Genomic DNA, 23,965 nt, shown 5'->3' with positions numbered 1-23,965 from the left:
CCTCATTTCCCTTCTCTCATTCTACCACTGCCCATTCTTATATGCATTACCATGATGCTCCATGAATTTTAAAAAAATTTTTATTTTGAAACAGTTTTAAATTTACAGAAAAGTTCTAAGAGTAGTACAAATATCTCTACCATACCCTTTATACAGATTCTATAATTTTTCACATTTTGTCACAATTTGCTTTATCATTTTTTTTTCTCTCTTTCTGTCATGGTCTCTATAGCTTTCTTCCTCACTCATTTGAGCACAGGTTGTATATATCATGTTCCTATACCTCATAGTTCTTCATTGCGTATTTCCTAAGAACAAAGATATTCTCTTACAAAACCACAATAACCAGATGTCGTTAAGTGGATTCCGACTTGTGGTGACCCCGTGTGTACCACAGTAGAGCTCTTCTCTCTAGGGTTTTCAATAGTTGATTTTTTGGAAATAGAACACCAGGCCTTCCTTTGAAGGCACCTTTGGGTGGCTGCAGACCTTCAACCTGCCATTAGCAATCAAGTGGGTTAACCCCTTTGACCCGCAGTCAGGGATGCCACAAAACCACAACAGAGTTAGAAAATAGATTTTATATTGATACTATACTATGAACTAACTGTAGTCCATATTGTTCTATGAATTCTTGTTCCATATTCACCACATTTCCAAAATGATCAAGCTACGGCTTCCTTTTCACCAAAACTTAGCTTTATCTATAGTTCATCATTCCTTGGGAAAATCTTCAGTATAATGCTTTAATATCCTCCTCTCACTGAATAATTGAAGAGTTATTCCCCACTCCCCACCTCCCAACACTTAGCAACCTCTATTCTTTCAAAGTCTAAAGCTCTTATTTAATTTGCCCCTATCCATCTTTGTTATCATCACTAGACACTTTATTCTAAATTTTACAAAGTATTCCCCACCTTTCTCATAGTTTTCTGCCCCAAAGGATCCCATGAAATCATCCATGGTGTCTGAAATCCCCAAATCACCCCCACATTTCACTTCCTCCAACATGGGCAGAACAGTTGGGAATTCCTGGAGCAGGGACTACAGCAGGAAATTCTCATAAGCTAGCTATAGGGGCCAATGGATCAAGAGCCATGAACGAGTTCTTAGGCCCAAAAGATAGAAGAGAAGCAGGAAGAGTAACAGATTCAAGAGGAGCCAGAGGATGGGACAGAAGGCAGGCTACTGAGCCAAAAAATTGTAAAACATGAAGCTGAAAATAAACAGAGAAGTAGGTCAGATACAAAGAGGGTGGTGTATCCTAAGCCACAGCAATCCTGAAGCTGCCCTAATGGGAGACCGTCCTGAGCCTATTAAGGATTTGATTTCCTCCAGATTCCTTTCTCACCTCAGCTAGCCCCCAGCAGCCTAACCTTATTTTATTTACCTCATGTTGACTTTCCATCGTATTTTTTCACACTCACTATTTTAAGTATTTCTTTTCAAATCCCCAACCACTTCTACCAAGAACTCACACTTAAGCGATGACCCTAACCTTACCTCTAACATCACTTAGAATATCTAAACAACTTTCCTTCTTTTCAACTCACCGTTGTTGCCTCTGTTCTTTTTTTGGAGGAAAAAGAATTTTCCTTTACTTGTCCAATGAACTGCTCACTCAAAGGCAAAAAAAGAATTTTCTTCTTCAGCAACTAGCATTTAACAATGTTTAAATGTCCTCTTCATTTTAACAGTGAGTTGGCACTCTATCATTTCTCCCATTCCCCCAACTACTTCTTTTATGTCTTTTTCTATTTTCACATCTCTTTCTAAACTCCATACCTTGATGGCTTCATGCACTTCCAAGACTTTAAGTCTCATCTTCTTGCAGATGACCACTAAATTAGTATCTTCAGTGTAACTCTGTGATGGACATCCCACTTAGATTCCTGCTGAAACTTCAAAATCTACAATTCTCAAATAAAAATTATGCTCCTATCCACTAGCAACTCTTCCTGACCTGACCAACCTATTTTCCTAGTTGTTCTGATTTAAATCTTGGTGGTCAACTTGACCCTTCCCTCTACCTCAACATCAACAACGTGTCAGTTATCAAGACTTTTTGCTTTTACCTCAGTATCTTTATCATTCATCTCTCTTTCCATTCCCGTCCACTTCACTTGTAGTTTAATTAGTTGCTGTTAAGTTGATTCTGCCTCATGGTGACCCCATGTGTTTCAGAGTAAAACTATGCTCCATGAGGTTTTCAATGGCTGTGATCTTTCAGAAGTAGATCGCCAAGCCTTTCTTCCCAGGAGCCTCTGGGTAATTTCAAACTGTCAGCCTTTCAGTTAGTAGCTGAGCACTTAACTGTTTGCATCATCTGAGGACTCCTCACCCTAGTCTGTTGTTGTCGTTGCGTGTCCCTGAGTGGATTCTGACTCATAATGACCCTATGTTAGAGAAGAAAGCTGCCCCATAGGGTTTTCTATGCTGTAATCCTTACAGAAGCAGATCACCAGGTCTTTCTCTGGAAGAGCTGCTGGGTGGGTTAAAAACCACTAACCTTTCAGTTAGCAGCCAAGTGCTTAATTGTTTAGGCCCATATTATTCATTTTCTGCATTATTGTAATGACTTCCTCATAATCTCTTACTCTGACATCCACCGCTAAATATTACACACACAACTCATAGCAACCCCACGTGACAGAGTAGAACTGTCCCATAGAGTTTCCAAGGCTATAATCGTTACTGAAGCAGAATGCCCCATTTTTCTCCTAACTGCCATGTCTTTCTCCCACAGTGCAGCTGGTGGGTTCGAATTGCCAACCTTTCAGTTAGCAGCAAGCACTTAACCACTGCGCCACCAGGGCTCCTTCACCACTTGAGTAGGAAAGTTCAAAGAAATTACCTATTTATAACTCTATAGTGCTCTTTCACTTCTCTCTTCCCTGACACCACAGCTAAAATGTACGCAGTCTCTCTGCCTGCAGAGCCATCCCTTGCATTCTCCTCTATTACAATTCTGCTCATCCTTCTGGGTCCAGCTTAGACTCTCGTTTCACTTATAAAGCATCCCTGCTATGAAACCTTCCTTGTTCTCTTCAGGTGAAGGTCATCTCTCCACTTTTGAAATCCTTATAGAATTTTCCCTGTGATTCTTATATTTTGCATTGAATCTTAGTTATCTGTATCTATGTTATTTGGTTATTTGTGTGTGTATACATATATATATATATATATATATATATATATATACACAGAGAGAGAGAGAGAGAGAGAAGGAGCTCTGGTGGTACAGTGGTTAAAGCACCCGGCTGCTGTCTAAAAGTTAAGTGGTTTAAAACCACGAGCTGCTCCTTGCAAGAAAGATGTGGCAATTGGCTTCCATAAAGATTACAGCCTTGGATCAGTTCTACTCTGCCCTATAGGGTTGCTGTGAATAGATGATGAATTGACTCGATGGCAGTGGGTTTTATATGTACATGGATGTGTGCATATGTGTGAGTGCATATCCAAATGTATACACACATAAAAAAAATACACATACACATGAAAATTTATTTACTAAAAAGCAGATCACTTGAGAAAGGAGACAATGTTTGGTTTATACATGGTTTGGTAGTTTGGAAAGTCTCCTCATATAATCAGCTCCATCATCTGGGGTCAAGGGTGGCCCAAGACATCCAAAGAAAGCCCCTCTCTTCTTGGCAAGAGATAGGGTAGAATGAGCCCCTCACACTGGAACTAAGTCAGGTTTCCTCAGTCCTTCCACTCCTTCCATTGGCACCAACAGGAAGCCCTCAATCCCCCCACCACCATTCACAGCGTCACTACCACTATCTACCCTGAGTTCAAAAAGATGAATCTCATTCATCCCTGTTTATGTCAGTCCCTACTAGAAGTCCAGGCCTCCCAGAACCCCCTCCCACACATACTCTAATCCCTGTAAGGCTCCATGTAATCCCTCTTCTCTCCCCATCTTCCACTCCTTTCCAACAACCACCTCCCCCCCAGCCCTCTGAAATTCATAGTCCCTTTCCAGAAGAATTTCCTATATTGCAATCTCCTTTCTAAATGTTCCCTTTACCTCCGTGCTATTACAGAAACCTGGCTCTCCACTGAGCTTCCTTTGCTGCTCTCAAGAGTAATGACTGATTTTTCTACCCCAACCCTCATGGCACTGGACCTGGAGGTAGTTATGTGTCTTCCTTATTTCTCATTTCCACTTTCAGAGCATTCTCTCTCCCTCATCCCTAAAAACACTCCCATTTTGACACTCGTAAGTTCAGGTTATATCACCCACTACCCTCAATGGTTGTAAGCATTTACTGATCCCAGGCTGATGCTTTCTAATTTTTATATGGCTTACTGTAACTCTCTCCAACATTACACCTATTTTAATTTTTGCAATTCCAATATATACTCAGATCATCTGTCCAACACCTAGGAACTTAAGTTCTTTGCTCTTTTCCTCAAATAACTTTGTCCTCCACTTATTTTAGCTACTGGTTTCTGTGGTCATAGCTTTAGACCTTGTAATTTCCAGTATTTGCAATTCCTATATAATCACAATTTATATCATGCTTTCTGACCACCACCTCTTCTCTTTCAATTTAACTCACTGCTTTCAGGTTCCAGGCACCAACAATCTTCTGTCTCCAGTCCATTGATCTTCCCACCTTTTATAGAGAAAAACAAACCTGGGATGGACAGTGGGGAGTGCTGGCGAGCCAGTGCAATTTTAAATGGGGTGGTTACTGAAGGCCTTTTTTTGCTAGGAGCTGAAAAAATGCAAGTAATCATGTGTACCGTTAACGTACAAGATACAGTATGCCTAAAAATGTGGATCTCATATATAGTAAAATCTAAGTAGCTGGAAAGCTCAATTAATCAGGGTTCTCCACTCTAATTCTCAGCCAAAGGGCCTATCCTTTAAAAAAGTAAAACCAACTATTAATATTTAGAAGAGATTTTGAGGTCCTGTCTTGGCATTGGGGCATATTTGATCTACACCCTGTCTGATTCAGAAGAACTAGACAACCCGGCAGCACTAAGGATCTAGACCTCCTGCTTCAGCCCCACATCACTAATCATATGTGGGCTCACACAGCTCCTCAAGGTCATCCCTGCCATCTATATGATATCACACTTCTTTTATATTTCCACGACACTGAGTAGAATGCCAAATGCACTGAGTAGGTACTTGAGCAATACCTTTTGATTTCCTGATCAAATGATAACTGTGAGTCTTTGCAAGCTCCTCAAACCTGAAAGAAAATTTGAATGAACGATGTATGTACCAAGACAGGAAATTGTACAAATGCAACTTAAAAAGATTTTCAAAAGAGAGTCAGAATATGAATGGTTATAGAATTTAATTAAATCACTACCTTTCACTTACACTCTAGAAAACCAAGATTTTATTATAACTGTGTTTCACCTTCTCCTGGGCAAGTCAATCAGTATTATTAAAACACTTCTTGATTAGAAGGAAGAGAATGGGCAAAGACGATATATGTCAAAAGAGCAAAGGACATTATCATTTGGGAATAGAGAGTGGAAAACTCCATTTCTTAAAGAATTTTGAAGTTATAAGAATTTTTATGGAATCCATCTATCCATTTTTTTTTTTTTTACAATTATTTAACATGTGGGTCAGTTTGTTGTACTGTGGTGGCTTGCATGTTGCTGTCACGCTGGAAATTGATGAAGATCAAAGACTACAGCCTTTAGCACAGATTACACTTCAACATAAACAAAAATCCTCACAACTGGACCTATAAGCAATAGCATGATAAGTGGAGAAAAGACTGAAGTTGTCAGGGATTTCATTTTACTTGGATCCACAATCAACACCGTGGAAGCAGCAATCAAATCAAACAACATATTGCATTGGACAAATCTGCTGCAAAAGACCTCTTTAAAGCATTCAAAAGCAAAGATATCACTTTGAGGACTAAGGTGCACCTGACCCAAGTTATGGTATTTTCAATTGCCTCATGTGCATGCATGCGAAAGCTGGATAATGAATAAGGAAGACCAAAGAAGAATTGATGCGTTTGAATTATGGTGTTGGCAAAGAATATTGCATATGCATGGACTGCCAGAAGAACAAACAAATCTGTCTTGGAAGAAGTACAGCCAGAATGCTCCTCAGAAGCTAGGATGGTGAGACTTTATCTCTCATACTTTGGACATGTTATCAGGAGGGACCAATCTCTGGAGAAGCACATCATACTTGATAAAGTAGAGAGTCGGCAAAAAATAGGAAGACCCTCAACAAGGTGGACTGACAGTTGCTGCAAGGATGGCTCAAACACAGTAACAATTGTGAGGATGGCACAGGACTGGGCAGTGTATCATTCTGTTGTACATGGGGTCACTATGAATCCAAACTGACTTGATGGCATCTAACAAAAACAACAACATATGCCATGCCTTAGTTTTCTATAACAGAAATACCACAAGTAGATAGCTTTAACAAACATAAATTTATTTTCTCACAGGCTAGGAGGCTAGAAGTCCAAATTCAGAGCACCAGCTCCAGGGGAAGGCCTTCTCTCTTTGTCAGCTCTGGGGGAGGGTCCTTGTCATTGATCTTCCCCTGGTCAAGGAGCTTCTCAGTGTAGGGACCCTGGTCTAAAGGACACATTCCAACCCTGGCTCTTCATTTCTGGTAATTAGGTCCCTCTCCTCTCTGCTCAATTCTCTCTTTTATACTTCAAAAGAGACGGACTCAAAATACAACCTAATCCTATAGATTGAGTCCTGCTTCATTAACATAACTGCCTCTAATCCTGCCCAATTAACATCATAGAGGTTAGGATTTACAACAAGTAGGATAATCATATCACAAAATGGAAGACAAACACACAATATTGGGAATCATGGCCTAGTCAAGTTGACATACATTTTGGGAGGACACAATTCAATCCATAACAAGCCATGACACTGTGCAAGGTCATAGGGCTATGGTACCTTCCCATGTTAAGTAGAGTAACAGAAAATACTGACTGAAGACAGAGCCTTAATGAGAGTGCTATGAAAAGGAACAGGCAGGGTACAATAGGAGCAGATTACAGGAGAATGTCACCTAAAGTAGAGACAGAGAAGGATGGTGGGAAGGTCAGAGAAACTTCCTTGAAGAATTTCCTGGGTCTTTTTATTACATGACTGCATGTCTATTTTGTCTGGCTCCCAAATGTATGTTATCTGTTAAAAATCACACGGTATTGTTAGGTTGCTATTGAGAGTCAGCCCATCCTGTTGGATTGGAAAAGCTGGCTGAAACAGCAGCAACCTGTTCAGAGAAATGAAATCATCCCCTCAACACGCAACACCCCAGGTCTAATCTTTGAGACCTGAATCCCTCTGCTTTCTACTCAGCTTCCCCTGAGACCTCAGATGCTCTTTGTCTTCCAACAGCAGACTTACTCGTTTCAGGCTCTGCACCTACATTTCTGCTAGAGACCCCAAACTGCCTTTAAAAAAAATACAATCAAGTCATATTTTGATGGGAAAATACAGGAGTTATTCCTTTTGATGGTCAATGTTATGTGTCAACTTGATTAGGTTATGATTCTCAGTAGTTTGGCAAACACTGGACTGATTGTTCTTCCATGACGTAATATAATGTAATCACCTCCATGATGTAATTTGATGGGATCAGCCAATCAGTTGAAAGGGGAGTTTCCTTGGGTGTGACCTGCCTCCAGTATATAAATGGATGTTCTGGCAAGATGTGCATGCATTCTCTTTCCTTCTCCTGACTGTGCACTCTGACTTCTGGTTCTTGGGACATAAGGCTGCAGAAGTCTTCAGCCTGCTGCCTGACCTATAGATTTTGGGTTTGTCAGTCCCTGCAACCACGTGAGCCAGCAGAAGTCTTTAGCTTACCACCTGACCCATGAATTTGGAACTTGCCAGCTCCCGCAATTGTGTGAGACATTTTCTTAAAGTATCTATATGTATTTACATTTACACTCCACTGGTTTTGCTCTTCTAGAGAACCAAGACTAAGCCACCCCTTATCATAACTGAGGCTATACAGTGTCTCTCCACTGTGTCTTACCCATGTTGCACATTCATTGCTCATGTAGATGTAGCTAAGTTTATGTGCCCCTCCAGGACTGGGAGGCTCTGCTTTAAATGACAACCAGACTCCAAACTTGCTCTGTGTTTCCTTGTGTCATGGATTGAATTGTGTCCCCAAAATACATGTGTATCAATTTGGCTGGGCCACGATTCCCAGTATTGTGTCATTGTCCACCATTTTGCCATCTGATGTGATTTTCCTATGTGTTGTAAATCCTATCACTATGATGTTAATGAGATGGATTAGTGGCAGTTATACTGATGAAACCTTTAAGATTAGATTGTGTCTTAAGCCCATCTCTTTTGACATAAAAAGAGAAGTGAGCAGAGAGACATGGAAACCTCATACCACCAAGAAAGCAGTGCCGGGAGCAGAGTGCGTCCTTTGGACCCGAGGTTTCTGTGAGGAGAATCTCCTAGACCCGGAGAAGACTGATGTCAGGGATATTCTCCCAGAGCTGGCAGAGAGAGGGTCTTCCCCTGGAGCTGACATCCTGAATATGGACTTCTAGCCTACTGGACTGTGAGAGAATAAACCTCTGTTTTTTAAAGCCATCCACTTGTAGTATTTCTGTTACAGGAACACTAGATGACCATGACACCTATACTTCCATGTTCGTACAATGTAGCACCAGTATGTGCTGTCATTGATCCCTTGCCTCCTGGACAAGCCTGAAGTACCCAGGTTTCCACCATTCCTTGCCACTGCACTCCAACAATTTAGAAAGGGGATGAATGGAAGAGCTTTTTCTAAATATGCTATGGGTAATAACGTTCTTATCTGTTGGAATTCCTTACCAGTCTCCCAGGATCTCCTGTGATCTGGATGGATATCAATGTATGTTATCTGGAAAACATCCAACAACCTGGCCTTGTATAACCAACTTATTTGTATCATTCTGGGCCACTTATTGCACAACATCGTCAAAGTTCTAGAAAGGTGAGTTTTCTCAATTGAGGGTAAAGTTTTTGGGAACCGAAATCCCTTGTAGAAATTTCAGGTATATGAGTGACACTATGCTGGATGGCAGGCTTCAAAAAACATTTTTTTTTTTTTTTTTGGGTAATCCAAAATTTCTTGGGATTTTTCTGGGTGGTTAGTTTCCTACTTCCTAGTAAAGATCCCTAACAAATACCTTAAGGTAGACTGACCACTTAATAGGTTCTCTGCAATTATGGCAGCTTTTCAGACCTTGAAGCTTTAATTCTGGTGTACTGTGTAGCTTAACTGTTCTTTAAGATAGGGTTGGAAGCATCTAGTTTGGCCAAAGGGCCAGGAAAACTCTCATTCTACACACAGACTTAAAGGAAAAAAAAAAATCCAAAGAGCATGATAATTATCCAGTGTAGGGGAAAGAACTTCATGCCTTTTGAGCAGTATTTGAGAAGTCTGTCCTGGGTGGGGAGAGAGGATGTGCTATCCAGTGATAGGTCTAACTGATCAAACGTTTCTACATTATCAAGTAATTCAGTCAGAGGCAGCATTTGACTTTTTTTTTTTTTATTTCAAAATGAAATCTCTAGGAGGCAGAATATGTCAAAAAGCCCTGATACCTGATTCTTTTTATAATGCCCGTAAGTGGATCCCTGCCCCAGTAAGTCTATTACCAGATAATCCAACCTGCAACTCCTCTTCTCAGAGAGCAATGGTCTTTATTATCAATGCCATGCTGACGTCCAAGTAGCCAAGGGCCAGCTTTGGAAAGTCTGTTAATACCATGTGCACTCTTAACAGGGAGAATTGAGTTCATCCTCCAGTTGTGCTATGCTTTTGGGACGGCACAGGCACATGCTCAGGAGCTCCCTCCCCTTCTCTTACCCATCACAGTCTTATCAGAGAATCACATGGCCTTGGAATCTTCACAAGCACTAAACATGCTACATCCTGTGAACATTTAATCCTCATTTACCTATTATCAATCTTAGGGGTCAGGCTACTGTCATTATATACTCTGGCTCTCACCTTAGGGCTCTGATACTAAAAAGATTGACCTTTTCAACCAAAACTCAATATACCTGAAACTGTGACTCTCTTGTTTTTTTTTTTTTTTTTCTGTGCCACCATCGTCCAGATGAATTCTCTGGGAACTTGGGCCCCATCTAACATTTCTAGAGGGTCCCCTTTTGTGCATTCTGGTTCACTTGTCTTCAACTCACCACTAAAAATCCAAATCAAATGCACGACAAGACAATGGTGTAATACCTTAGGAAGTATGCCTTGTACGAAGGGACCGACTAGGCCATTTTTCCGCCAGTAATACAATTCTATTACAATGAGTTCTTTGTTTCCAACTAGAACAGCCAGTTCTACAGAATTCTTGTTCACCTTGAAACTTTCTTGTGTTCTTTGTTCCGCTTCAGTTAAAAAATAACTGACATCACTAGGCATAGCCAGCCTGGCCTCCTAGCAATAGGGAGAGACATTCCCTCACTTGGCACTACTTAAGGTACCTCTTGTCAAACCAGTCCCTGCAGAATCTTGAATTATTTTCTATTAACTATTTTCTTTGTTCATCCTCATAATATGTTAAAATTTAGTTGGACCATAAGTTTCCATCCAGCCCCTTCCCCTACCTAGTTAGTAGCTGCAACAACTACTAGGGAATTAGATTAAACTTGTGGCCTCCGTTGAAATCAGGAAAAACGCTTGTATTTGGGAAAATGTCTGTGGTTCAATACCAAGGAAGGGACTCTGGTACTATATGAACTTGCAGGACAGTACTCTCAGCTGTGGCTGTATTTAAAAAAAAACCACTGTTACCACTGATAAATTAGCACATTGTAAAATATCAACCCTTCCTATTCTAAAAGAAAGCTGGGTCCAAAGCCACTGCACACGTCACATAACTAGTAAGAAACATTTAGCACAAGTCTTCAGACCTGAATTGTTTTTAGTCTTCCATCCTACTTATCTCCCTTACTGACCCTTCTCTCCACTTCCAAATTCAGTCTTGTCCCCGGGCTTTGGCTTAAATTAGCCCTTGACAGTTACTCTTGTTCTCATTCCTTATTCTGTACCATTTGGGAAATTTGATTTTTTGGCAATTCTACAGAATAACCAAACTGTACAAATAACGATAAGGAACAGCAACAGACACTGTCTTTGACAAATGTAGCAGTATTTTTCAATTAAAAAACAAGAACAACTACCTGGGTAAGACTGATAACACATCTCTAAAACCACTATTGTAATGATGGTTAGCTCATGAAGTCAGCATGAAAGGTCATTTCTTAAGATTTACATATATATATATATATATACATGGAAACCCTGATGGCATAGTGGTTAAGTGCTATGGCTGCTAACCAAGAGGTTGGCAGTTTGAATCCTCCAGGCACTCCTTGGAAACTATGGGGCAGTTCTACTCTGTCCTATAGGGTCGCTATGAGTCCGAATCGACTCGACGGCAGTGGTTTTATATATATATATATTTTAACATGAACTTTTAGTTCTTTTGAATAACAGCACCCAAAGTAAAAGCATCCTTTAATATCATGTTAATTGTATAGATCTGATAAGACCACCATAATTTGACATTGTAAATTTAATTTGATCATGTTTTGCTTATTTTGTAAATTTTTAGTTGAGAACCTTTCAAAATAACTCAAGGAAGATAATTTCAGCACTGTATCTGCTTAATGTTAGTCGTTTCTTAGCAAGAATTAATCAAAGCAGTTTTGTTGAAAGGTAGAATTACTGTAATTAAGTTATAAAATCCCAATATTGACCATTTTGACTTTCATTATATTTACCTTTGATATGTAAATTATACTAATTAACTTACTGTGAAAGAAGAAAGACGGTCACATTAGGATTAATTTCTGAATTGAAAAAGTCCTTTTAGTCCATGAAGCCAGTATGTTGTTAGGTGCCATCGAGTCTCTTCCGACTCATAGCCACCCTATGTACAACTGAATGAAACACTGCTTGGTCCTGTGTCATTCTCACAATTGTTGTTATGCTTGAGCCTATCGTTGTAGCCACTGTGTCAATCCGTGTCATTGAGGGTCCTCTTTTTTGCTGATTCTCTACCAAGCATGATGTCCTTCTCTAGGAACCGGTTCCTCCTGATAACATGTCCAAAGTACTCGAGACAAAGTCTTGCCATCTTCCCTAGTAAGGAGCATTCTGGCTATACTTCTTCCAGCACAGATTTGTCCATTCTTCTGGCAGTCCATGGTATATTCAATATTCTTTGCCAATTCCATAATTCAAATGCATCAATTTTTCTTCAGTCTTTCTTATTCACTGTCCAGCTTTTGCACGCACATGAGGAGATTGAAAATACCATGGCTTGGGTCAGGTGCACCTTAGTTCTCAAAGTGACATCGCTGCTTTTCAACACTTTAAAGAGGTCTTTTGCAGCAGAATGCCTTTGCAGAGTCAATAAAACACAAGCAAACATCTTTCTGGTGTTCTCTGCTTTCAGCAAAGATCCACCTGACATCCGCAATGATATCCCTCTTTCCACATCCACTTCTGAATCCAGTTTGAATTCCTGGTAGTTCCCTGTATATGTACCGCTGCAATCATTTTTAAATTATCGTCAATAAAATTTTACTAGTATGTGATATTGATGATACTGTTCAATAACTTCTGCATTCTGTTGGATAACCTTTCTTTGGAATGTGCACAAATGTGGATCCCTTCCAGTCAGTTGGCCAGGTAGCTGTCTTCCAAATTTCTTGACATAGACAAGTGAGTACTTCCAGTACTGCATCCATTTATCAAAACATCTCAGTTGGTATTCCATCAATTCCTGGATCCCTCTTTTTTGCCAATGCCTTCAATGCAGCTCGAACTTCTTCCTTCAGTACCATCAGCTCTTGATTATATGCTACCTCCAGAAATGGCTGAATGTTGACCAATTTGGGTACAGTGACTCTGTGTATTCCTTCCATCTTCTTTCGATGCTTCTTGCCTTCTTTAATACTTTCCCCCTAGAATCCTTCATATTGCAACTCAAGGCTTGAGTTTTTTCTTCAGTTCTTTCAGTTTGAGAAATGTCAAGCATGTCTTTCCCTTTTGTTTTCTATCTCCAGGTCTTCACACACTTCATTACTTTGTCTTCTCGAGCAACCCTTTGAAATCTTCTGTTCAGCTCTTTTACTTTATCATTTCTTCCTTTTGCTTTAGCTACTGGACATTCAAGAGAAAGTTTCAGAGCCTCTTCTGACATGCATTTTGGTCTTTTCTTTCTTTCCAGTCTTTTTAATGATCTTTTGCTTTCTTCACCTATGATGTCATCCCACAACTTATCTGATCTTCAGTCTTAGTGTTCACTGCATTAAATCTATTCTTGAGATGGTCTCTAAATTTAGATGAGATATACTTTGGTTCCTGTGGATTTGTTTTAATTTTCTTCAGCTTCAACTGGAACTTGCATATGAGTAATTGATGGTTTGTTCCGTAGTCAGTCCCTGGCCTTGTTCTGACTGATGATATTGAGCTTCTCCATCACCTCTTTCTACAGATGTAGTTGGTTTGATTCCTTTGTATTCCATCTGGTGAGGTTCATGTGTATAGTCACCGTTCGTGTTGTGGAAAAAGGTATTTCCAATGAATGGGTTGTTGGTCTTGCAACATTCTATCATGTGATCTCCTGTGTCTTTTCTGTTACCTAGGCCATATTTTTCAACTGCTGATCCTTTTTCTTTGTTTCCATCTTTTGCATTCCAAGTATCAGTAATTATCTGTGCATCTTGACTGCATGTTTGATCAATTTCAGACTGCAGAAGTTGGCGAAAATCTTCAATTTTTTCATCTTTGGCCTTAGTGGTTGGTGCATAAACTTAAATCATAGTCGTATTAACTGGTCCTTCTTGTGGGTATATGGATGTAATCCCATCACTGCCAGAGTTGTACTTCAGGATAGATTTTGAAAAAAAAAATTTTTTTTTTTGGACAACGAATGGGACGTCATTCCTGGCATGGCATACAATATGATTATCTGATTCAAAGTGGCCAATACCAGTCCATTTCAGGTCACTAGTGCCTAGGATATTGATCTTAAAGCATTCCATTTCATTTCTGACAACTTCCAATTATCCTAGATTTATACCTCCTACATTCCATGTTCTGATTATTAATGAATATTTGAAGTTGTTTCTTTTCATTTTGAGTAGTGCCATATTAGCAAATAAAGGTCTCAAAAGCTTTACTCCATCCATGTCACTACGGCCAGCTCTACTTTGAGGAGGCAGCTCTTCCCTAGCCGTATTTTGAGTACCTTCCAAACTGAGGGGCTCATCTTCTGGCACTATATCAGACAACGTTTCGCTGCTATTCATAAGGTTTTCACTTGCCAATGTTTTCAGAAGTAGACTGCTAGGTCCTTCTTCCTAGTCTGCCTTAATCTGGAAGCTCTGCTGAAGTCTGTCCACCCTGGGTGACCCTACTGGTATCTGAAGTATGATAAACTCACAGACAAGTGGTGCGAAGCCAGTAAGACAGTGTTTTTTGTACATATTCACTTGCTTATAGCTATTAAACATATGCCAGCTGAATAATTTAACCCAATTTTGTTTATTCATGTCAATAGAGCATTCTTTTTTGGGACATGTTTAAATTAAAGGGGAAATAAAAAGTGAAACTAAATTAAGAATATGTGCATACCAGACTCTCATTATAACACTGTTTACAAGATGAAAGAATGCAGTGAAATATCTATATACATCTTAGAGCCCACCCAAAGGAATTTAGTTACTAAGATAGAAAAGCGCCTTGACATGAGATAATTCTCCTTATGAGGTAGTCTCTGGTGCTTTAATTGTTTGTTTCTCCATCCCCATTCCCATTGTTAACTGAATTTCTAGACAACTTTGCCTCTTCTTCAGCGCCAAGAGCAAGAGTACCAATTGTGGTGGCATACCAAGAATAAATCTTTTAAAGTTACAAACCAGGCTAAGAAACTGTTAAGTAAAATAAATTCTATCATCCTATATCTTGATAAACATATACTCATGATGGTCTAGAAGGACAGGTCTGAATTTAGATTGTCAGCCTCCTTAGACTCGTGGATATGTGAAGCATGTTTCCTTCCGCCCAAGATCTACCCTCCGCCCCACCTCCCAGCTCCATCCTGCACTGTGAGGAGCCTGTCACTGGCCTGCAGAACACTCTATCCTGCATGTTCAAGCTCTGTTTACTTTCCCTGCATTGGCAGTCCTTTCCCACTCTCACCTGGGATTTGGCATATGAGTGGCACCATCTGCTTGCAGGAGGAAGGCCCTGAAGGTGGGTCTTTCTGTGCAGAAAATTCTGGAGATGATCTAAAAGAGCATGACAGACTCCGTATAGCCCAGAGCAGACCCTCCAAGGCCCAGTGCAGGGGACCCTCTCACCCAGGAAGACAGTCTATTCTATTCTCAAGGTCACTGAAAGTGCAGGCCATAGTGTCAAACCACTTGGTTTTAATTCTCGTTCTACTACTACTTATTAGCTAAGAGATCTTGCAAAAGTTATACAGTATCTCTTTAAGTGTTTTGCCTAAGGACAAATGGGAATAGTCACAGTACATACCTCAGAAGGTTGTGAGCATTAAGGGATATATTTTCATACCATATGTCCATGAGAATGCCTAGCATACAGAAAATACTATGCAAATGTTAACTACTATTATTCTTTTAACTCCAGAACCCAGTATAGTGCCTGCCACAAAGAAGTGCTTTAAGAAATTTTAACGAGTAGAGCAAGTGATCAAATGGACTATAAAAGTTTGTCTTTCCACAACTATTTTTAGTAGTTAGTTAAAAATTACTATCAATTCTAGTTTCCATAATCTAAATAGAAATCAATTTTAACATACACACTGAGGGTAAAGAATTATTTTTTGTAATTATTTACCAACAATGAAAACATCAGCTGTCACAGGTATTTTGAAAGCAATACAGATTTTTTTTACAAGAAGATTAAAAAAAAATACTAAATCTCTACTTCTGATGTCTGCCAAAGGTTGGCCTATAAGGTCAAGCTCCTGCTTTCTGAACTGGGAAAAGAGAAGTGTTTTTCATAGTGCTAAAACTTTTATAGTGGAATCTACTTTTAAAATAAAAACACACCTCCCTAAACTCAAATTCTAGTGAGGATTAGAGCTGAACGGGGCTTATCTGCTTAGCTGCCCAAAGTGAAACTCTTCACTGCTGTCCTCACCTTATTCACTGAATCATTTACTCCAAATAATTTATTAGAATCTACTATGTATCAGGCTTTGGAAATACAGAAACAACAGGTACAGTTTCTCCCCTCTGGAGGTCACAGGCTGGTGGTGAGACAGCACATAAACATTCCCCAGAGGGCTGGTGGGGTGGGTAATCTGGTGGTACAACAGTTAAGCACTGGGCTGCTAATTGAAAGGTTGGTGCTTTGAATCTATCCAGCTGCTCCACAAAAGAAACACCTGGTGTTCTGCTCCTGTAAAGATTTATAGCCTGGGAAACTCTACAGAGCAGTTGTACCCTGTCACATGAGATCACTATGAACCTAGGAATCCACTGGAAGGCACCAAAAGAGGGCCGGGGTGGGAGCAGTGCTCTGGGAAGGCTTTGCATGTCAGCCTAGGAGCCTAAAGAAAATGCGAACCATGGGAAAGTTCTGAATGAAGACTTACATTGTGGACAAAGATGTGAAATGACAGAGGCTGGTTAGGAAGCTCACAGAACAAAAAGATAATTCGGGCCTTTTCTAATGTAGTAATTATACCTTGAAAGAAGGAGATAGATTTCAGAAACTATCCAGAACGAAGAGTCAATGTTAAGAAAATCTCTTACCTACTCTCACCCATGTAATTATCATCTTATCACCCCTCCCCTGCCTTATAACTTTTGTACCTACCCCTAAGTGAGAATTTAATGACCTTGGGTAGCCATGTGTCAGGGGCTGACTAAACCCACTGCCATCTAGATGGTGTCTAAAAACAACAACAAAAACAGCAAAGGATAATAAAATTCCTGGTACTTTATTAACTTGGAAATCCTGCTGCAACTTTTTTTTTTTTTTCTTTTTCCAGGAGCTAAACTATAGGAGGAGTCCCTGGATGGTACAAATGGAAGAAAGTCTGTAGGGATTAGATGGTTCTGCCACAGTTATTGGATCTTAAATGTGACCTGCTTCCTTCTCAAAAACTATATCTTGGTTACTGTAAATCAGCACAATTACCTGGTTTTTGTGAGGACTTTTCCTTCAAATGGAGTCCCTGGGTGGTGCAACTGGTTAACGTTCTCAGCTGCTAAACAGAAAGATTGGAGGTTTGAGTCCACCCAGAAGCACCTGGGAAGAAAGTTTTGGCCCACTTCCTTTTCTTAAAATTATTTTTCTTTTCCTTACTTTTGAACATTTTATTGTGCTTTAGGTGAAAGTTTACAGAGTAAATCAGTTTCCCAGTCCAATAATTTATATACAAATTGTTCTCTGATATTGATTGCAATATCTGCAATGTGTCTGGTTTTCCTGCCTCTTCCTGTCTTCTCTACTTTTGGGCAGATGCTGCTCTTTTGGTCTCATATAAATGATCACTCTAAGCAGCACTTTCCTCACGGGTGTTACTATTTATTTTATAGACCTGTCTATTATTTGGGTGAAAGGTGATCTCCAGGCCCCTCACATTAATTTCTGACCCCTTACTCCGCTTTATTTAATTTCTTCTTTTAATCGCTATTACATATGTACACATATTTTTACCCAAATAACATGCACCTTCTACATTTGTTTGCCAATTGTGCTCTCCTCTGTGAAACATTTTTGTTAAGAAAAATCTGGCATAGCAGTGCTTACAAAAATACCTAACGCAGGGATGGCGAGGTTGGCAAACAAACGTAGAAGGTGCGTGTTATTTCCGTAAAATACAGTAGACGTGCACACGGGTATATGCATATATACAGATTTGCTCTCCTCAAGCATAATGTAAGCGTCACAAGAGCAGTGACTTTGCCTCGCTCTCTGCTGCGTTCCCATTGCTTAGAACTGAGCCTTTGATGCCTTACCATCAAACTGCTGCCTGAGCAAAGTGTATATGCCTTCAGCCTAGCATTCACTAGAAATCCCACATTCTAAATGACCAATACGGCTGGACATGGCTAATCACTAAAAATATTTAACAGTCCAAGGAATGCCTACCTTCGTAAAAATGTGTAGAATAAAAGTAATATGAGTATATGAAGCAATATGGGGCATTAAGTTATAGAATAGCTCCAAGTACCTAGGGATGCAAGGAGCATTGTGTTGGTCAGTGATCTGACTCATGTACCATGACTTAGTACCACTGAGTATTTCTGACTAAACTGGCTGCTTACCAGCTCATTAGTACGTCAGTCTCTTCCTTTTATTCTCTCTCTCTCTCATAACCACAAGTTGTATACATCCGTAGCACTTTGGAAATACTGTGGGAGCCAGAGTTCCAGCCAGGCCAGTCCTGTGAAACCACATGTCTTCTCTCCCCTTCTCACTAGGATATGAGAACATCCATAGCGAGGAGCATTTAAGGTGAGCTGAGAGTCTCCGGGGGCTTCAATACGAGGTATGCTTTAACCGTGCTTCTAATTCACAAATCTGTATCCTTCCCTCCGTGGGAACATCAGTGCTCCATAGGGTTTTTGGCTTTTTTTTTTTTCTTCAGAAGTAGATCATCAGGCCTTGCTTATGAAGCACCTCTGGGTGGATTCAAAAAGCCAACCTTTTTATTAGTAGCCAAATGCAAACTGTTTGTGCTACTCAAGGACATTCCATAAGATTATAGCTAATGAATCTTGGCTGTACTCTGACACACATGGGGTGAGTTAGAATCAATTCAACAGCAGTGGGTTGGGTTTGGTCAATATAGATATGGTATTTAAGACCCAAGACTACATCAGTTCATGTAAGGACTGAACGTAAGGACTGAATATGCATTGGGAAGACAAAGTCCAAGGACTGAATCTTGGGCCACTGCTACGTTTTGATGAAGAAGAACCAACATCAGAGATAGAGAAGGAGATTAAACCAAGAGAGCATGGTGTCCAGCAAACTAAGAGAAGTGTTTCAAAGGAGAGAGTGGTCCACAGTGTCCATGCAATCACAGATGATAGGACAGGCAAGACGAAGATTAAGAACTGGCCACCACATTTGGCAATGGGAAGGTCACTGTGATCTTAACAAGATCTGTGTGACTACTGAGGCAATAAAGAAAACCTGGCTGTTATGAGTTCAAAGAGAACGGGGAGAAGAATTGGAGACAGCAAGTATGAACAATGCTTTCAAGGGCTTTTACCGTTAAGGAGAGTGAGAAATAGAAGGTAGAAGATACTATACCATGTATAGATGTTGAGGAAACTCTGGTAGCACAGTGGTTAAGTCCTATGGCTGCTAGCCAGAAGGTTGGCAGTTCGAATCCACCAGTCACTCCTCAGGAACTCTATGGGGCAGCTCTACTCCATCCTATAGGGTTGCTACGAGTCAGAATCGACCCGACAGCAATTTTTTTTTAAATAGGTATTGATGTAAATGATCCAGTAGAGAAGAGAAAATGCTGACAATGAAATTTTAAGGGATGTTTTAAAGGAACAATTCTTAAAACTGAAACTTAAAACAAGGTATATCTACTGTGATTCCATTTGGGGTAAAAAAATTAATGTTTGTCTGGGTAAGCAGACTTATTCATATTATTTTTTCTTTATATATAACCCAGGTTTTTTAATATATGTGCATGCCAAAAAGCTGTTACATGTGCATATTTTTAAGAAAAATAGATATTTTTTAACAGAAGCATAACAGCACTATTGCAAAGGAAATGGTTGAAGTTACATCTTTGTTCCTTGCCCCCCTCTCTTCTGCAATCCTCCATTTAAAGATGTGAACATTTGTGTGGCCCTGAATTTCTACTTCACTACCCATCTGTTAGTTTGTTGTCCTGTAGTGGCTTGTGAGTTGCTGTGATGCTGGAAGCTATGCCACTGGTATTTCAAATAGCATCAGGGTCACCCATGGCAGACAAGTTTCAACGCAGCTTCCAGACTAAGACAGACTAGGAAGAAAGGCCTACAATCTACATCCAAAATGTAGCCAGTCAAAATTGTATGGATCACAACAGAATTTTCATTGACTCAGTTGCTTTGGACACATCAGCAGGAGGGATCAATCACTAGAGGAGAATATCATGTTTGATCAGAGGGCCAGCAAAGGAGAGGGAGACCCTTGGTGAGATGAATTGGTACTGTTGGCAACTGTGAGGATGATATAGGTCGGGGGGCAGTGTTTTGTTCTGTTGTATGTAAGGTCATCATGAGTCAGAGTCGACTCAACCAACAGCTAACAACAAAATTTCTACAGAAAGTGATCAAATAGAAGTATTTGTGCTGTGGGATTAATAACAGCATGTTTTTCCTCCAGAAGTATTTCTATTTACTGAAATATTTTAGGATAAAATGACATGACAAATTTTAAAAAAATCCAGCTGAGGGAAGGAGAGGACTAGGTGGGGGCAGAAATGAAAGAAGTTAGTCATGAGTTGATAGCTGATGAAGCTGGGTGATGGCTACAAGGCTGTTCCTTATACCATTCTCTCTGCTTAAAAATTTCCAGAACACTACTTCAAACAAACAAACGAAAACATAGGGTCAATACTGTGCTTAACCCAAAGGAATCCATTAAATGGTGAAATTTCAGATAATTTGGTGACAGGTGAAGGAGCTATTTTGGAGCACAGAAACCTCTCTGGCATTTCCAATATCATGTTAGCTACTTGACTTTCATATACAGTGCAAGAATAGATGACTTCTTAACCGATCCAAGTGTCTCAGTCATTTTAAGACAGAATTAATTTGAGTATCTATTCAGGTAAATGGAAACCCTAGTGGCATAGTAGTTAAGTGCTACGGCTCCTAACCAAGGGGTCGGCAGTTTGAACCCACCAGGCATTCCTTGGAAACTCTATGGGGCAGTTCTGCTGTCTTACAGGGTTGCTATGAGTTGGAATTGACTCAACGGCAACGGGTTTGGTTTGGCTATTCAGGTAAATAATTTGGAAGACTGATTTTTTTTTAAAGAAGTCTTGGTTCTCTTAAACGACCTCTCACTTTAGGCAAGCATAAAAAATTCTGAAGAGGGACAATAATTCCTACTTCAAAAATTAAACCCAAAGTTTTGTTGTTCTTATGCACTCTATCTTATGAAACACGTTTTGAGGTAAAGGTGTGCTACAGCCACAGAATAATGCTAACCCACTTGATTATTATTTTTAAAAATACATAGTTGATTATACACAGAAGGTGAAATTTCATTGTTATAATAATTACCACTTTTATAAAGAAATGGTAATCTCTGAACTTTATCACTCTTATATTCCTATATAACAACTTAGGTAACAAAGGTTTTTAATCTTTCAAAATAAGCAACAATGGAATTAACAGATTTGTGGCATTAACTCTTTAAATGTTAACCAGCTAGGTATTCTTCAGTGTTTTCCAGTTACTCATTAACCATTTTATAGTGTTATTTTTTTCTCTCATTGCTGGTAATTTCCACAAGGGAAAGTTCACCAGCAAACTCGTATTTTTTTCTACACCACAAAGTTATCTTATTAGCAGCACCCCCTGTTCATTATAGGTTTATTAAAAGTTCACTATGTATTTATGTATTTGGGGGCCTATAAGTCCTACTTTAAAATTAAAAGTTCCATTGTTCTTGGGCACTCTAAGCTTCCTTTTGTATGGCTTTATTGCCCTCAACATTTCCTCAGTGTAAACTACTGAGCAAGGGAACAAGATTTCCTTTGTAACTGATACCTAAATTTCTATTCTGCTTTAAGCATCTAATTTGCACTGTGCAGGCATATAATTTGAGACTTGTAGCTGTATCACTAAAGTACAACAGTTTACGCTGATCTCTAATTTTCTGAGTTGTATTGGCTATAATTTAAATTTTTGGCATGTTTTTAACTGCAGTGTAAACCAGAATACATCAGAAATATTTGCATATTGACAGAGACTGGGAAAAGGATGCCTTGTTCTGATTTTAGATAAACATTCCCTTTTCAGGACTGCAGGTGCAAGGGGACCCATTCATAGTATTTGCCTCATTATACTCACTTGATGGGAACACAACGCTGTTACTTGAGAGACTGATTAATATTTACAACATACAATGATATTTTAAAAAACTTATTATTATTATCAGCAAATTCTCAAGGGCCTTTGCCTGCCCATTTAGGACAAAATATACCCTGTTGAGAGATCTTCATCATTGTGTTATTATGTGTGCATGTGTTTACTAAATCTAGAAAAACACTTTGTCATTAATTTATGAAACAGGATGGAATTTTACTCTGTGGAAAAATCTGCTGCAACAAATATATGTTCCATTTAAGAGATAATTGATAGTGAATGTTACTTTTTCCTTTGCCCTATGTTTCACTTATTTTGAAATCAACATGTAAGCCAAAAATAACCACAACATAAAAATTTACTCTATGGCCCAGTTTCACATAACTAGGTAAATCTTCCTGAAACAAATATTAGACAATTACATATGCAACAATTAAGTGAAGCTAGCTTGGTGTTTCCATTATAAACCCTTTTTTATAAGGTTATGACTTGACTGCTGTAATTAGCTTCAGGCTGAAACTTCGCACATCAATTCAAAGTGTAGGAGTAAATTTTAGTCTACAAAACAAGTACAATTATTAGTTAAGCTCTCCTAGAACCAGAGAGGTCAGAGAAAGTCTGTAATAAAATGCAAGGGCACAGTGACCACCAAAGACAGATAACGTAAACTTAAAAAAAAAAAAAAAAAAGTAAGGCAATAATCACTGTATTGTCAAAAGTAACCATTTGACCTATGTTTAAAACCAGTGAGAACTCATCCTAAATCATTACTCTTAATTATTGTACGTTTTACCGTTGGCAAACAAAGTCCTGCAAAGCCCCCAAACACCTTTTTATATATTATTTGACTTGAGCTTCCTTTTGGGATTTAGGGAGGGCAGGTATTATTATCCCCATTTTACAGATGAGGACAATAAAGCTTATAAAGAGGTAACATCTCCAAACCCAAGGTGTTCCTGACAGAAGTGGCCTGCCTAGACAGAAGGTCAATCCTGGTCCATGCTTCTCTCTGCTTCTCAGTCTCAGAGATTGAGCTCATTGAGGGCTCAATTAGTGAGGAAAGTTTTTAAAAATCTGAAAAGATGATTTAAATCGAGAATTTGCCTTGTGTTTTACTTCATTCAGACTAAGCAGTATGGTAGAAGAAACTTGTGTGCTGCATCCTATTCTTTCATGGACTAAAAAATGGAAGACTCATTCCCATTCCAACTACTTTATCCACAGCCTCGAGTCAAACGCAAGTTAGTGGCTAGTGGACCCAAATACTAGAAAGATGGAGAACATACCGTGTACAGACAATGCCCTCAAGGATGGAGCGGAATCCCTACACAGGCTTCTGTAAGTAAGCCTACCTCCTCCTCCCTTCCAAACTCCTTTATTATTATCGCTTCTCTAACACCCGTGTTAGGTAGGAAGCACACTGTGTCTCTTCGTATAATTAGTTACTGCTGTCACTCTGGGACAGAAATGCTTGACACCTGGCCTCCTAGGGGCCGCCAGCGAAGGAAGACGCTGCCACATACCTGCCCCTCTGAAGTTCTCTGGCAGACCGACGCTGACACCGGCCACTTTACCTAGCCAGGATGCTCTGGCCAGGCAGCTCTTTCGTGACAGCCTTTGGGAAAGAGAAGGAAAAAAACAAAAAACAAACGAAAAAAAACTTACCACTTTGGCCCAGTCCAAGAACAACTGAAAACACCCAGGCCGCCCGGAGAGCCTGGGCAGGACCTCGCCGGCAGTTTTGCAGGCAGACAAATGCGACAGTAAAAAAAGTCAGGGCCCAGCCGCACATAATGCACAGTCGCTCGCACCGCGCCCGCCTCCTCGCTGCTTTCGGGGCGCGCGCGCTCGC

General features: G+C 39.7%; 1 protein-coding gene across 2 annotated transcripts in view; it reads right to left on the bottom strand.

Annotated features, from left to right (window-relative positions):
* Nucleotides 1-23,949, bottom strand: part of ITGB8 (integrin subunit beta 8) — a 99,174-nt gene extending 75,225 nt beyond the window's left edge. For both annotated transcript variants that reach the window (XM_049893290.1, XM_049893288.1), the window contains exon 1: nt 23,779-23,949. In XM_049893290.1, coding sequence (XP_049749247.1) covers nt 23,779-23,905 — 127 coding nt within the window. In that variant the 5' untranslated portion in view covers nt 23,906-23,949. The remainder of the gene's footprint in view (nt 1-23,778) is intronic.
* Between the last annotated feature and the right edge of the window lie 16 nt (nt 23,950-23,965).

This window comes from Elephas maximus, chromosome 8 (genome assembly GCF_024166365.1).
Source record: "Elephas maximus indicus isolate mEleMax1 chromosome 8, mEleMax1 primary haplotype, whole genome shotgun sequence".
NCBI classification, from domain to species: Eukaryota; Metazoa; Chordata; class Mammalia; order Proboscidea; family Elephantidae; genus Elephas; species Elephas maximus.
Note: the sequence above shows the minus strand (reverse complement) of the source record. Positions and strands in the feature narration are given on the sequence as shown.